The 17,500-nt window shown below is 40.8% G+C and overlaps 1 protein-coding gene across 1 annotated transcript in view; it reads left to right on the forward strand.

The window, feature by feature from the left end:
• The window catches only part of LOC139460752 (fibroblast growth factor receptor homolog 1-like), a 34,605-nt gene that overhangs the window by 14,171 nt on the left and 2,934 nt on the right, over nucleotides 1-17,500 (forward strand). The window contains exons 6-17 of the mRNA XM_071242223.1: nucleotides 171-297; nucleotides 3,668-3,864; nucleotides 5,025-5,178; nucleotides 6,487-6,683; nucleotides 7,175-7,321; nucleotides 8,488-8,640; nucleotides 10,069-10,190; nucleotides 11,084-11,149; nucleotides 11,968-12,136; nucleotides 12,472-12,582; nucleotides 13,447-13,724; nucleotides 15,649-15,771. Coding sequence (XP_071098324.1) covers nucleotides 171-297; nucleotides 3,668-3,864; nucleotides 5,025-5,178; nucleotides 6,487-6,683; nucleotides 7,175-7,321; nucleotides 8,488-8,640; nucleotides 10,069-10,190; nucleotides 11,084-11,149; nucleotides 11,968-12,136; nucleotides 12,472-12,582; nucleotides 13,447-13,724; nucleotides 15,649-15,771 — 1,844 coding nt within the window. The remainder of the gene's footprint in view (nucleotides 1-170; nucleotides 298-3,667; nucleotides 3,865-5,024; nucleotides 5,179-6,486; nucleotides 6,684-7,174; nucleotides 7,322-8,487; nucleotides 8,641-10,068; nucleotides 10,191-11,083; nucleotides 11,150-11,967; nucleotides 12,137-12,471; nucleotides 12,583-13,446; nucleotides 13,725-15,648; nucleotides 15,772-17,500) is intronic.

Genomic DNA, 17,500 nt, shown 5'->3' on the forward strand with positions numbered 1-17,500 from the left:
ACCACTACATAGTCTGAAGCATATTAGTTACAACACTCAGATGCACCCTATGAGAATGGATACAACACGAACATGCCAAAAAACCTGAATTTCACTTCCGAACTTCTCCGTTTTTCTCCTGATCCCATTCAATGCATCCAATTTATAGATTGTTGTAAATGTCTTTTCAGACCCCCGGGCAACCCTGTTGGGCTATCAGCAACAATCTTCTTCAGACTTAAAGGCCACCTTGTGGACCGATCAGCAGCAACCCCTGTGCGGATACCCTCTGACCCTTGTATGTCTGTGTCAAGGACAGTGAGTATTGTTTGGTTTGAGATTAACGTCACATACTGCAATCGCCCATCTATATGGAAATAATTGTGTCCAGTGGTTGATATTATGAGAAACAATCCCCGGCCTCGGGGTACGATTAAACACAATATATCAAATGACCAGGTCTGGAATTACGGCAGAATGTAATACACATATCATGTGACCATGTGACCAGGTCAAGCATTACGGAATGTAATACATATACTATGTAACAAGGTCAAGCATTACGGAATGTAATACATATACTATGTAACAAGGTCAAGCATTACGGAATGTAATACATATACTATGTAACAAGGTCAAGCATTACGGAATGTAATACATATACTATGTAACAAGGTCAAGCATTACGGAATGTAATACATATACTATGTAACAAGGTCAAGCATTACGGAATGTAATACATATACCATGTAACAAGGTCAAGCATTACGGAATGTAATACATATACTATGTAACAAGGTCAAGCATTACGGAATAGGGCTGCAACGATACAGGAAGGTCACGATACGATACGCATCTCGATATTCTGGTCACGATACGATACGTATCTCGATACGCAATCATAAATAAAACAAGACTTAAAGCATGTCAAGATTGAACCTTTCATGATTTTGGAACAGTCAAAATTATTTTATAATAACAAGACTACTGAAGTTGGAACTTTCTCTAACTTTCCTTAAAAACAATTCAAAGTTCAAACACCAGAAAATAATTAATGTACTCCACCGGTGATACAACTTCAAAGAATTTTATCAGGAATAATATATTCCAATATCGTGTTACCTTAGTTGCAGCTTTTACTATATATATATATATATATATATTTCAAATTATAAGAACCACAAGTGTAGCATTTTGGTACTGGTGATTGCTGTTGCAGGATATTTTTACGTATGGAACAATTTGATCAGTCACTCTAGGGACTTCCCGTGCTACATGTATTTCGATTGCGAAAACCTTATGTTGACATATATTCGCCAATTTGCCACACACATGACTTTTAAAGAGTCAAAGTATGGCATTTTTAATATATGTATCCATTCTCTAGCAACTAAAGTTCGTTTCAATACGTCAAAAGCGGTAATCTGACCGTGGTTGCAGTATCTCTTCACACACGATTTCACATAACTTAATGAAAAAAATATTAAATGAAATTTTGAATAAAATTAATAAAATATATTACAAACACAAGTCCAGATATATAATGAACACGTTTTAATAACAAGATAGTATAGTAATGGTATTTAATTGCGTACTTCAGTTCGGATTTGCTGACAGGTATTTCCGGTGTTATGTGCTTGCGGGGATCAGCTGATAATGTTTTTTGAGATGGCGAAAAACATGTCGGTGTAAAACCTGAGCTTATTAAAAATGTAAGTACGTTTTGGGGAGCCATGCGTTACCGCGAGCTATAACCAATTTAGCGGTTTATTGAAAGGCACAATAGCGAGGAAACGCTTTACTTGAGATTTGCGTTCCGTATCGTGGCGTATCGATAAATGGGCCCACGTGTATCGTATATCGTATCGTGGGTCAAGTATCGCGATGCATCGGAATATCGGTGTATCGTTTCACCCTTATTACGGAATGTAATACATATACTATGTGGCCAGGTGAAGCATTACAGAATGTTATACACATACCATGTGAGGGGCGGTCGGGTAGCCTAGTGGTTAAAGCGTTCGTTCGTCACGCCGAAGACCCGGGTTCGATTCTCGACATGGGTACAATGTGTGAAGCCCATTTCTGGTGTCCCTGCCGTGATATTGCTGGAATATAACTAAAAGCGGCGTAAAACCATACTTACTCACTCATACCATGTGACCAGGTCAAGCATTACGGAATTTAATACATATACCATGATCGTCAAGTCAAGCATTGAGGAATGTGATACATATACCATGTGACCAGATCAATCATTACGAAATGCATTACATATACCATGTGACCCGGTCAAGCATTACGGAATGTAATACATATACCATGTGACCCGGTCAAGCATTACGAAATGCAATACATATACCATGTGACCCGGTCAAGCATTACGGAATGTAATACATTTACCATGTGATAAGGTCAAGCATTACAGAATGTTATACATATACCATGTGACAAGGTCAAGCATTACAGAATGTTATACATATACCATGTGACAAGGTCAAGCATTACAGACTGTAATACATATACCATGTGACAAGGTCAAGCATTACAGAATGTTATACATATACCATGTGACAAGGTCAAACATTACAGACTGTAATACATATACCATGTGACAAGGTCAAGCATTACAGACTGTAATACATATACCATGTGACAAGGTCAAGCATTAGGGGATGTAATACATATACCATGTAACAAGGTCAAGCATTACATAATGTTATACATATACCATGTGACAAGGTCAAACATTACAGACTGTAATACATATACCATGTGACAAGGTCAAGCATTACAGACTGTAATACATATACCATGTGACAAGGTCAAGCATTACAGACTGTAATACATATACCATGTGACAAGGTCAAGCATTACAGACTGTAATACATATACCATGTGACAAGGTCAAGCATTAGGGAATGTAATACATATACCATGTGACTAGGTCAAGCATTACAGAATGTCATACATATACCATGTGACAAGGTCAAGCATTACAGAATGTTATACATATACCATGTGACAAGGTCAAGCATTACAGAATGTTATACATATACCATGTGACAAGGTCAAGCATTACAGAATGTAATACATATACCATGCGACAAGGTCAAGCATTACAGAATGTTATACATATACCATGTGACCCGGTCAAGCATTAGGGAATGTAATACATATATCTTGTGACCACCTCAAGCATTACAGACTGTAATACATATACCATGTGACAAGGTCAAGCATAACGGAATGTAATACATTTACCATGTGACAAGGTCAAGCATAACGGAATGTAATACATTTACCATGTGACAAGGTCAAGCATTACGGAATGTCATATATATATACCATGTGACAAGGTCAAGCATTACAGACTGTAATACATATACCTTGTGATCAGCTCAAGCATTATGGAATGTCATACATATATTTTGTGACCAGCTCAAGCATTACAGACTGTAATACGTATACCATGTGACAAGGTCAAGCATTACGGAATGTAATACATATACCATGTTTGTCAAGTCAAACACTACAGAATGTTTTACATGAATCATGTTGGTCGGGTCAAGCACTACAGAATGTTATGCATAAACCATGGTCGTGAAGTCAGTCACTGCCGAATGTTATAAGTATACTATGTTTGCCAGGTCAAACACTACAGAATATATACCATGTTTGCTTGCAGACAAGACCTGATGCATCCTAATATAACATGGAGGGTTCCCACGCCGACGAAGTCAAAAATGGTTACAACTGCGGAGGGGTCCCTCGGGCTACTGGTTATAAGTCAAATTGAGCACAACGACGCAGGGAATTACACTTGTATTTGTAGCAATTCGAGTGGACACACAGTCAATAGCACAACAGAAATAACAATTCAAGGTGAGGTACTATGAATAATGGTTAAGACTTCCGTCCGTATCCCCAAATATATATGATCATGAGGATTGTGTGGCAATGCATACATATTTAACTTTTGGAAGGGTAGGGGGGAGAATGGCGGGTGTGGTGGGGGTGTGGGGGGGATAAGATAAGGGCGGAAGTCTTTCCGAATAATGAGTGTGGAGTCGATTATTATTTGGTCTCTGTGGACTGTCGTAATCTGGCCCCATGGTCGAACCGTGCTCACCTTTAACGGGACGACCTCATTTAACCCAGTGACTGATCATTTCATATTACTGGGTTTAGGACTGTCTCTATGGTCTAGTGGTCTAGTGGGGAGCGGAAGGTTTGTGGTTCGATCCCCGGCTGCGTCATACCAAAAGACACACAGTTAATAAATAGCACAATAGAAATAACAATTCAAGATGAGGTACTGATGATTTTGAGTGTCTAGGCGATTGAAACTCAGCCTTCTTCGGGAAAGATTAACAGTATTTAGTATTTGGTCCCCGTGGACTTCCGTAGTCTAACCTCATGGTTAAATCGTCTTCACATTAAACGGAACGACCTCCGTTACTCAAGGGACTGACCTTTTCATATTCTGGACAGAATATATTGAGAGCTTCAAAACGTACAATTTCATTTCTTTAAACATGTTAAATGGTGAGAAAATCAGATTAGTAGCCAGAACACATTATTTTCAGAACAGCCAGCATGTCCAGTTAAGGGGTATTTTCGTAAAAAATAATTGATTTTCTTCCACATTTGTGAAATGTTTGGTCTGCGGGTTGGGAAAGCATGTAGTTAAGAATAAAACATGGAAATGATTTCTATGTGTATTGTGGGCTTAACGGAACAGGGACTTGGCCAGACATTAGGAAAACTACAATATACCATTACAATTACAACTTAAAGGTCACCATAACAAGATTTACAGCTCCAGAGTTTCTAAATTACAATGACTACATCACTAAGATATCTCAGCACTAGCAGCACTACACTGTCTGAATCACATCAATTACAGCACTCAGATGCATACTATGAGAATGGCAACAACACGAAGATGCCACAAAACCTGGATTTCACCTCTCAACTATTCCGTTTTTATCCTGTCCCATTCAGTGCTTCCAATTTATAGATTGTTGTAAATGTCTTTTCAGACCCCCAGGCAACCGTGTTTCCTCCAGGATCTTGGACAGCCCCGTGGCCCTATCAGCAACATTCTTCTTCAGACTTAAAGGCAACCTTGTGGACCTATCAGCAGCAACCCCTGTACGGAGACCCTCTGACCCTTGAATGTCTTTGTCAAGGACAGTGAGTACTGTTTGGTTTGAGAGTAACGTCACATAGAGCAAGCTCCTATCTATGTAGAAGCAGGCTGGAAATGTACACATACCTTACTCGTCAGGTCAATCAGTACAGAATGTTATACATGTACTTCGCTCTTTAGTTCAATCAGTACACAATGTTTTACATGTACTTTGCTCGTCAGGTCAATCAGTACAAAATGTTATACATATACTTTGCTCGTCAGGTCAATCAGTACAGAATGTTATACATGTAATTTATTCGTCAGTTCAATCACTACAGAATGTTTTACATATACTTTGCTCGTCAGGTCAATCAGTACAGAATGTTATATATATACTTCGCTCGTCAGTTCAGTCACTCCAGAATGTTATACAAATACTTTGCTCGTCAGTTCAATCACTCCAGAATGTTATACAAATACTTTGCTCTTTAGTTCAATCACTACAAAATGTTATACAAATACTTTGCTCGTCAGTTCAATCACTCCAGAATGTTATACAAATACTTTGCTCGTCAGGTCAATCACTACAGAATGTTATACAAATACTTTGCTCGTCAGTTCATTCACTACAGAATGTTATACAAATACTTTGCTCGTCAGGTCAATCACTACAGAATGTTATACAAATACTTTGCTCGTCAGTTCAATCACTACAGAATGTTATACAAATACTTTGCTCGTCAGTTCAATCAGTACAGAATGTTATACAAATACTTTGCTCGTCAGTTCAATCACTCCAGAATGTTATACAAATACTTTGCTCGTCAGGTCAATCACTACAGAATGTTATACAAATACTTTGCTCGTCAGTTTAATCACTACAGAATGTTATACAAATACTTTGCTCGTCAGTTCAATCACTACAGAATGTTATACAAATACTTTGCTCGTCAGGTCAATCCCTACAGAATGTTATACAAATACTTTGCTCGTCAGTTCAATCACTACAGAATGTTTTACATATACTTTGCTCGTCAGGTCAATCACTACAGAATGTTATACAAATACTTTGCTCGTCAGTTCAATCACTACAGAATGTTTTACATATACTTTGCTCGTTAGTTCAATCACTACAGAATGTTATACAAATACTTTGCTCGTCAGTTCAATCACTACAGAATGTTTTACATATACTTTGCTCGTTAGTTCAATCACTACAGAATGTTATACAAATACTTTGCTCGTCAGTTCAATCACTACAGAATGTTATACAAATACTTTGATCGTCAGGTCAATCAGTACAGAGTGTTTTAATGCATATGATAGGTTCGTCAGGTCAAACACTACAGACTATATACCCTTTTTTCAAGGCCAGACACAGCGTACCCTAATATAACATGGAGTGTTCCCATGGCGACGAAGTCAAAACTGAACACAACTGCAGACATGTACCACAGACGACTGGTGATTGGTCAAGTTGACCACAGCGACACAGGGAATTACACGTGCATTTGTAGCAATTCGAGTGGACACACAGCCAATAGCACAATAGAAGTAACAATTCAAGGTGAGGTACTATGAATAATGGTCAAGACTTCTGCCCGCATCCCTTATTAAAATATATAATATATTTGATTATAAGGAGCGGCAATGCATACATATTTAACTTTTGGAAGGGTAGGGGAGAGGGGCGGGGTGTGTGTGTCGGGGGGTATGGGCGGACTGTCGTAATCAGGCCTCATGGTAGAACCGTGCTCACCTTTAACGGGGCGACCTCATTTACCCCAGGGACTGATCATTTCATATTTCTTGGTTTGGGACTGCCTCCGTGGTCTAGTGGATAGAGCGTGGCTATTTGTTTCATTAGCTATTTGTTTCATTCACTATTTGTTTCATTCACTATTTGTTTCATTAGCTATTTGTTTCATTAACTATTTGTTTCGCGAGCAAACACTATTTCATTGAATGCCTATTTTAAGTCAGAATTATAGCGATCTCATGAATATATCGTAAAAAAACCAAATCGATGTTCTAAAGATTTTTCTTTTTATATTCCAGCTAAGTATATATGGGTGACTCAACCTGTGCACCAGGATGTGGAAATAGGGGGCAAGGCGAAGTTTATCTGTGCCGCGAAGTGGTCAGACAACAGGATCTGTGCATCCAACACAACATGGTACATCAACGATGGACCTATATCAGAAAGTAAGTTTCCTTTGAGTTCGGCACGGATGGCCCAGTCGCTTCACGCGCCGCAAATCGCTGTGCAGAGTGGCGTCCCTTAGGCGTGCCAGAAACCTATGATCGTGGGTTAGAATCGCAGATTCGCCCTGAATCATTTTTCAAGGTTCGTCATCATCTTCCATGTACTCGTGGGTATCACCGAACTGGTACCTGAGATCCGCATCACCTCGGGCGTTGTTCCCATATCAGGACCGCGTCCGTGGTCTAGTGGTAGAGCGTCCGCCCGGAGAGCGGAAGGTCCGGGGTTCGATCCCCAGCCGCGTCATACCAAAAGACGTTAAAATATGGTACTTGTTGTTACCCCGTCTGGCGCTCGGCATTAAGGGGCTAAAACAAGGACTGGTCGGCACGGAGTCAGTATACTGTGTCTGAGTGGGATATTCATGTTAAACTGCGGCATGGTATCTCAGTGAGCTAGCACTATAAATCGGCATCAGTCCGGACTAGTACAAGCAGCCACACAAACACACACACGTACATGCACATCGCTATATAAGTGCAATAATCTTGGATGCGACGTTAAACCCCATTTCACCTCACCTCACCTCTTCCTACATCAAGCTGACACACCGTGATATAATACCAAGTGACCCAGGCGGAGGTTACAATATAAATGTTTGTTAGATTTGGACAAATCTTTCTTCAGTACCGTTAACAATAAAACAAACAAACATTAAAAGAAAATCGATATATTTCCAGATGTTTTCACATGAAGAAGAGAAAAAATACCTCGGAATTTAATTGTGTTAAATACTTTTTTGAAAACCTGGAATACGTCTCACCTAAGGCTTACAGTATTTCATCGGATTGGGATACACGGGTGGCCTAGTCGCCAAAGGTGCCACAATTTGTAGAGCTGCGTCCCTTGGACACACCAGAAACGTATTATTGTGGGTTCGAATCCCGGTTCGCCCATGTTTCTGGGTTTGTCAGCACGCTACCTACGCTCATGAGTTTTACCAAAGTGGTAAACGTCTGAGACCTGCATCACTTCGGGCTTTCCTCCCACATTAAGCTGACATGGGCTAGAACTAGATTACTCTTAAAAGCGGCGTTAAACCAAACTCACTCACTACGTCGGACTGAAAGGATCTGCCTGTTGTTTCCAATGTGTTTGTTTGTTGTAGAATCATTGGGCTGCCCACTTTGTGCCGTCATCTACAATAGGGTCCTATTCCAAAATGTCCTTGGTCCAGAAGCCAATAAGAACATCCAGTGCAACATAACCTGTGCAGGACCAAGTCTGTACTACAACAGCTATTTGCATGTAGACGAAACAGGTAGATTAAAACTACTAAACCATTTTCACAATCATAAGAAATATCTTCCAAAGCCATTATCCATTGACTATTCTGACGCGATCACCTGCTGTCATCACTGGTTTTAAGTGATCCATTCATATTATTTTTCACCGCTATTTTGCCGGTTACCCGCAATGGAATCTGTTTAAGGGATAATCGAGACTTGATATTCTCTGACATTGACGTTGTATTTTATAAATCGCTATCATATGGTGACGATACTAGATGTTTCCTGCCCCACCGTTGGTTGCTTTTGTCCAATCTTATAAAAATATGATCTTTTTCTCCGATATTCCACCGCCCTTTAGTAAAATGTGAAAGCCCTCCAAAGATTTTCGCATGGAATGGCCCTAAACGAACACAATTGTCTTTTTCTGAAGTGCTCCAAGTGCGACATCAAAGGCAATTTTATTTTGTCTGCTACTGACAACAACAAGTTGCATGAAAATGCCAGGATAAGATTGAGATTTAAACAAGTTCGTGGCCCAAGATGATTTATTTTTCCCATTTTGTTTTTTCTTACTGTCTTTAATTACGCTCCTGGCGAAAACCAGCTCCTGTCAAGAACTTGCATGTTTTTTGTAAGAGGCTTCGATAAAATAAAGATTCATTGTCATTCATGTGAGCACAGCTGTGAACTTTCACAATGATTTCTCAAAGTAGTGTGCGTTTCTGAAATTTTCAAACAATTCAAGAAGGGCCTTTTTCATTTTTGTTTTAAGAAAAATAATATATTTTCAAAGTCACATTCTTCCTTTTTGGCGGTTTGTACAAACGATTTGTAGTTGTTTTCATCCCAGCACGTGCAAAAGAGGTGGGGCTTTCTTTTTGATCCCGATGCGCATAGCAATAATACGACTTCCGGGTCAAAGTTTATCTGGTCATATGGCTGTGCCTACGTACGGTACTCGGACCTAAATACTACATCCAAAAACGTTCTCTTTGTAAACCGGATAGAACACACACGTTCCCAATGTAGCTTGCGTGTGGTCTAACTGTCCAAATATGTTTTTTATATTATTTTTAGACATAGCTGTCGGTTTTGTAATGCCAGCACGATGAGAAACCATGCCGGAGTTTAACATGGATGCCCCTTACCGAACTGTCTAGTCCTTTTTTGTTATCTTAACCCGAACGACAATCAGGATAATAAGAGTACCATCTTTTAACGTATTTTAGTATTTTAGCATGACGCGGCCAGAGAACCGAGTCACCGACCCAAGACACCGACCTGCCGCTCCGAATGACAGTGGATCCGAATGTGGGATTCAAAACTCACGATCCACGTTTTTTTCTCAGGTTTATCTAATGGCGAATTTGTCCAAAAGAAACGAGTTCATGCGACTGTGCTATGTCTTATATACAAGCATTTAAATGTTTGTGATTTTTTATTGAACATTTTCGTAGATCCTAGGGCCCACGTTGATAGTGGGCCAAGCATGTTTACCATTGGTGGATTAGGTGGAGCGGCGGCTCTCATTTTTATCTGCGTCTTGATAATCTTCAAACGGAGGAAATGGATCAAAATGGTACGTCAGTGAATTGGGACCTACATATTGTAAATTTAAAAACATGCTTACGTTTTCTGTGTCGAAGTGGAGACTCGCAGTTGTGAGACTGACATTTTGTTTTAATTTCAATAATTGCAGTGAAAAGTCCGCAATATATCCAGATTTCCAACATTTTGTTAGCCAATCATATTGTAACTGACACTCACATTCATTGTACAAATATGTATTAACGCCACCTGATAGACTATTTCATCACTCCTTTGAGGGTGAGGTACGGTAGACATATGGTTGGGTTGGGTAAATAACTCAGAAATTCAACCAATGAAACCTACAATCATTAAGATAATAGGTATTTACAAACTTAGAGATAATGTGAACATACAAACATTGGGATATTGTGAACATACAAACATTGGGATATTGTGAACATACAAACATTGGGATATTGTAAACATACAAACATTGGGATATTGTGAACATACAAACATAGAGAGAATGTGAACATGCAAACATTGGGATATTGTGAACATACAAACATTGGGATATTGTGAACATACAAACATTGGGATATTGTGAACACACAAACATTGGGATATTGTGAACATACAAACATTGGGATATTGTAAACATACAAACATTGGGATATTGTGAACACACAAACATTGGGATATTGTGAACATACAAACATTGGGATATTGTGAACATACAATTATTGGGATATTGTGAACATACAAACATTGGGATATTGTGAACATGCAAACATTGGAGCAGGGTGGAACTAGCGGAACACGATACAACTTACTTGTTTGTCCTGTGAATAATATAGAGATAGATGCTTTTAAAATCGAATATTTCAGTCAAGTGTTTGAAGAATGTTTTCTAATATTGATATGCAATTCTTTATCCTTAAGAAATGGTACAAACGGAAAATGGACCAGTCGTTGAAATTTCGTCTTGAGCTGGCAAAGTACAACCGGGTAGGTGTGCCCTCAATACGGGTGATTGAGTATTGTTTTAAGCCGTATTAGCAATATTTCGGCAATATTATGTCGGAAAATACCAGAAAATTAGAGAATCGAACCGAGGCCTTCGGCGTAGCGAGCCTACACTTTAACCATTAGGCAGACTAAGGGGGCGTGGCTGCTAAAGCGTCAATAAAGATAATATTTACGAATAGAAATGGGCTTCACACATTCTACCCATTGTGGGGAATCGAACCCGGGCGTTATGGGCGAACGCTTTAACCATGGAGCTACCCCAGCGCCCTGATATGAAATGAACCATTGCGCCACGTGTACACTACGATGAGCTCACGTCAACCACGTTCACAGGAGTGAGTGTTTTTAACGCCAGTTCTGACAGTATTCCAGTTGTATCACAGCGCGCCAGCTTAATGTAAGAGAAAGCCCCAAGTGATGCAGGTCTCAGACGTTTACAACTTTGGTGAAACCCACGAGCACGGGTATGGTGCTGACAAACCCAGAAACATGATCGGCGCAAATCGGGATTCGAACCCACAATCATAGGTTCCTGGTCACAGGAGAAATGACACGTCAGCGGCCGGACGGCTTGTAGTTTATAATTGCCATTCTGGTCCGCTGTTATGTACAGAGTTAATACTTGGAACTACTTGCCTGGGTCGACATATTCTATAACTGACGATAATGCCAAACCGGTCAAATTGACATGTATATTTCATATATAATTGCTTTAATTGCCATATAGTCTGCGGTATACACTAATCTAACTTGTCTCGAAGCTCGTTTGTTTATTCTCGAATTGTTTCCCCAACCAGTCGTCCCACTACGTCAAGTTTCCCATCCACACTGACGAATTTCCCATAGATCGCCTCCACTTCCTGGACACACTTGGCGCAGGGAATTTTGGGAAGGTGATGAAAGCGGAAGCGCTGGATATTGCCGGAACCGGAAAGTGGGAGCTGGTCGCTGTTAAGATGTGCAAAGGTCGGCTTCAACTGCTTAGAAGTCTTTGGTATTCATTTTTGGGACGTAACTGGGAGGGGGCGGGGGAGGGGGGAGGAGGAGGAGGGGGGGGGGGGGGGGGGGGGGGGAGATTGGGGGGCTGGGGGCGTTTTCGGGGGCTGGGGGGGATTCCGGGTTATAATTGGTACCTAAGAATCTATTTCCTCTTCTTAGAGGCTCAGTAACGATGTTTATGATGTTCACGATGTCAATCACTCGATTATGTACAGACCGCCGTCATCTAGCTAAAATATTGCAGTGTGGCGGGGAAGAGCAAATAAAACCCCTCACTAATGAAACAAATGTGTTGTCAACAGACACAGCGACGGACGCAGAGAAGGAGAACCTCTACCACGAGACGGTCATCATGAGGAAAGTGCCCCGACATATCAACGTCGTCACCTACCTCAGCTATGTGGCATCATCAGGTACGTCCACGTCGCTGTCGGTGTAGTGTTGCAGTGTGTACATTTCATCTGAATGAGTTTTCAGATTTTTCACAATATGTCAGCTCTAATGAGATGCAGGTCGCACTCACTCACTCACTCACTCACTCACTCACAGAGCCAACTTTGCTGGTCATGGAATATGTGCCCGGGGAGACCTCATACAGTTCCTTACTCACTCACTCACTCACTCACTCACAGAGCCAACTTTGCTGATCATGGAATATGTGCCCGGGGAGACCTCATACAGTTCCTTACTCACTCACTCACTCACCCACTCACTCACTCACTCACAGAGCCAACTTTGCTGATCATGGAATATGTGCCCGGGGAGACCTCATACAGTTCCTTACTCACTCACTCACTCACCCACTCACTCACTCACTCACAGAGCCAACTTTGCTGGTCATGGAATATGTGCCCGGGGAGACCTCATACAGTTCCTTACTCACTCACTCACTCACCCACTCACTCACTCACTCACAGAGCCAACTTTGCTGATCATGGAATATGTGCCCGGGGAGACCTCCTACAGTTCCTCACTCACTAACTCACTCACCCACTCACTCACTCACTCACTCACAGAGCCAACTTTGCTGATCATGGAATATGTGCCCGGGGAGACCTCCTACAGTTCCTCACTCACTCACTCACTCACTCACTCACTCACTCACAGAGCCAACTTTGCTGATCATGGAATATGTGCCCGGGGAGACCTCCTACAGTTCTTCACTCACTAACTCACTCACTCACTCACAGAGCCAACTTTGCTGATCATGGAATATGTGCCCGGGGAGACCTCCTACAGTTACTCACTCACTCACTCACTCACTCACTCACTCACAGAGCCAACGTTGCTGATCATGGAATATGTGCCCGGGGGAAACCTCCTTCAGTTTCTGAGGAAGAGGCGCCCCCAGAAGGAGAAGAGCGATGGTGAAGGAACAAACGAAGGGTCGGGCAGAGAAGGAGGAGAGCACAGGGAGGAAGAGGAAAGCCAGAAAACCGAGGAGAAGACGCAGGAACACGATGCTCTGGACCAGATGAACATCTTGTCATCACGTGACTTGTCCTCCTTTGCATTGCAGATAGCTAAAGGGATGGCACACGTAGCAACGCATAATGTGTGTATATGCAGCAACGCATAATGTGTCTATATGTGGCAACGCATAATGTGTGTATATGTGGCGACGCATAATGTGTGTGTATGTGGCAATGCATAATGTGTGTATATGCAGCAACGCATAATGTGTGTATATGTAGCAACGCATAATGTGTGTATATGTGGCGACGCTTAATGTGTGTATATGTAGCAACGCATAATGTGTGTATATGTGGCGACGCTTAATGTGGGTATATGTAGCAATGCATAATTTGTGTATATGTAGCAACGCATAATGTGTGTATATGCAGCAACGCATAATGTGTGTATATGTGGCGACGCTTAATGTGTGTATATGTAGCAACGAATAATGTGTGTATATGTAGCAACGCATAATTTGTGTATATGTAGCAACGCATAATGTGTGTAAATGTAGCAACGCATAATGTGTGTATATGTAGCAACGCATAATGTGTGTATATGCAGCAACGCATAATGTGTGTATATGTGGCGACGCATAATGTGTGTATATGTGGCGACGCATAATGTGTGTATATGCAGCAACGCATAATGTGTATATATGTGGCGACGCATAATGTGTGTATATGTGGCGACGCATAATATGTGTATATGTGGCGACGCATAATGTGTGTATATGTAGCTACGCATAATGTGTGTATATGTGCCGACGCATAATGTGTGTATATGTGGCGACGCATAATGTGTGTATATGTAGCAACGCATAATGTATGTATATGTGCCGACGCATAATGTGTGTATATGTGGCGACGCATAATGTGTGTATATGTAGCAACGCATAATGTATGTATATGTGGCGACGCATAATGTGTGTGTGTGTGGCTACGCATAATGTGAGTGTATGTAGCAACGGATAATGTGTGTATATGTAGCAACGCATAATGTATGTATATGTGGCGACGCATAATGTGTGTGTGTGTGGCTACGCATAATGTGAGTGTATGTAGCAACGGATAATGTGTGTATATGTAGCAACGCATAATGTGTGTATATGTGGCGACACATAATGTGTGTGTATGTGAGGACGCAGAATGTGTGGAAATGTAGCAACGCATAATGTGTGTGTATATGGCAACGCATAATGTGTGTATATGTAGCGACGCATAATGTGTGTATATGTAGCAACGCATAATGTGTGTGTATGTGGCGACGCATAATGTGTGTATATGTAGCAACGCATAATGTGTGTGTATGTGGCGACGCATAATGTGTGTATATGCAGCAATGCATAATGTGTGTATATGTGGCGACGCTTAATGTGTGTATATGTGGCGACGCATAATGTGTGTATATGTAGCAACGCATAATGTGTGTATATGTAGCAACGCATAATGTGTGTATATGCAGCAACGCATAATGTGTGTATATGTGGCGACGTTTAATGTGTGTATATGTAGCAACGAATAATGTGTGTAAATGTAGCAACGCATAATTTGTGTATATGTAGCAACGCATAATGTGTGTAAGCTTTGAAGGTTATAAACAATTTGAAATCAATTCATACTGGTCAGATTTCAAATGACAAGCGCAGTACACGGCCTCCCAAGCTGAAACATTCTCGCTCAAAGTGACACTTTTTTGCCAAATGGCATTGAAGGTGCAATGACGTCAAACGTCTGAAAAATTATTTTCGCGCGTGTATATCAATATATGGCGTGTTCACGAAATGGTAAACATGTCATGCACGAGAAAGCTTAAAAAAGAAAATGACTTATAACGAAGTAGATAAATAAATAATGAAATGAAGAATTAACAAAAGAATATATGGGGGGAAATATATTGTGACGATCAACGATATATTTTATTCATGTCAGCTCTACTGGATTCAAATGTATGTTGTGTTGATAAAGTTTTATCCAATACCTCCCCCTGGTTAATGCTGAACAAATCCTGGGATTATGTGACAGATAATTCACAGAGATTTGGCTGCCAGGAATATTCTCCTTGGACTCGGGAATGTCTGCAAGATCTCCGACTTTGGTCTGTCACGTGACATGGAGGGGAGTGACGAATACGAAGTGTCGTCAATGGTAGGCACTTATAAATTTGGATATACAATACATACTGCGGGGGGCACCGGGGACAGTCGTCTAAGGCGCCGCGATTCGCTGTGCAGAGTTGCGTCCCTTGGGAAAGCCTGAAACCTATGATTGTAGGTTCGAATCCCGGTTCGCCCCGATTATGTTTCAAGGTTTGTCAGCACCACACCCGTGCTCGTGGGTTTCACCAAAGTGGTAAACGTCTGAGACCTGCATCACTTTGTGCTTTCCTCCCACATTAAGCTGACACGCCGCGATATAAATGGAATACTGTTAAAAGCGGCGTTAAACCCTACTCACTCACACATACTGCGGTGCCATTTTGAAAACAAACCCAATTTATCGCCATTGCTGGCGTGCTGGGATTGTTTTCTAGATGAAGTATTATTTGCCATATATGTATTCTTTGTGGTTTGTCTCACACTAGAAGTTTCCATTTTTCTATGATACATATAAACTACGTATATGACGAACACGCTTATAACGAACTGACCGATATAACAAACTTATTTTTTAGTCCCGGGCATTTGTTGTATATAAGCTGTATACATGTTTGCTTATAACGAACTACGGTTATTACGAACTAAAATATGGGGTCCCTTTGAGTTCGTTATAACCGTAGTTTACTTAAGGATTGACTGTGTATTTTTTTCGGTTCATTGAGGTATGAATCGAAAAACCGATGTGAAAACTGTATGAATCCGCGTAGCGGATTCTTACTAAAGTTTGCTCGTCGGCTTTTCGATTCATACCTCAATGAACCGAAAAAAATATACAGTCAATGCTTATAATTAAATTCGACAATGTAAACCATGTTTTATCTACAATAGTTTAACCCAGTTGCATAACAGTTGCATATATCAAAACAGAAAAAATGACGACATTGATAAACATTCCAGGTGTAGGAATACATACAGTGGTGTGACATGAATCAGGTGATCGTTTAATTTATGCACATAACTTGTTACGCCTACACAGTCAGTAGCCAATCAACGGAGAGTGGGATTAAAACAACGTTCATTGGACCTGTCAATTAAGGCAAGAGGCGAAAAGAACTGCAACAGTCAAACTGTAACAAACCGGAAGAAGTATGCCCGAGAGAAGGCGGCTGTTTCAAATAACATGGTCATTTACCGCGTGCCTCAAACAGTACTCCCCTGATTACGGTAAAACACAGTTGGAGAAATGCTAGTTAGAAATGAAACCCGAAGACATGAAAGTTGAACCGAGGCGAGCGGGAAAAAAACAGGCGAGCAGCCTGCACGTTTGCTGTTTCATTCATTCTCGGCCTTCGGTTTCAAAGGGTAGTTTAGACAATGAATATGCATGAAAGTCGCTAAATGTCCTCTGCATGACGATACTCGTGAGCAGAAAGGGAATTCCCTCGACTGTAATATTGGGATTCCCCGACATTCCGCAATAATAAAAGTAGTGCGCCGCGGTGGGCGTGGCTTAATTTTTTACATTCATTGGGAAATGAATGCAATAACACGTGACCAATTCAGCTAATCAGAATGCAGGAATTTCCATGAACACAACGAAAATTTAATTATTGTATTTTGAACCTTTAATTTTATTATTACCTTTGAACTTTGACCTTGTCTTTAAGTACCGCAAAATGCATTCTGGGTTGATGCTGTTGTACGAACGTAACAATAGTGACATAGTTTGTTCAATTCCTTGTAAAGTATTGGTGTGTGTTTTGTTACAGATCTAAAAC

This window comes from Haliotis cracherodii, unplaced genomic scaffold (assembly GCF_022045235.1).
Source record: "Haliotis cracherodii isolate W230 unplaced genomic scaffold, xgHalCrac1.p SCAF_14, whole genome shotgun sequence".
Classification (NCBI taxonomy): Eukaryota; Metazoa; Mollusca; class Gastropoda; order Lepetellida; family Haliotidae; genus Haliotis; species Haliotis cracherodii.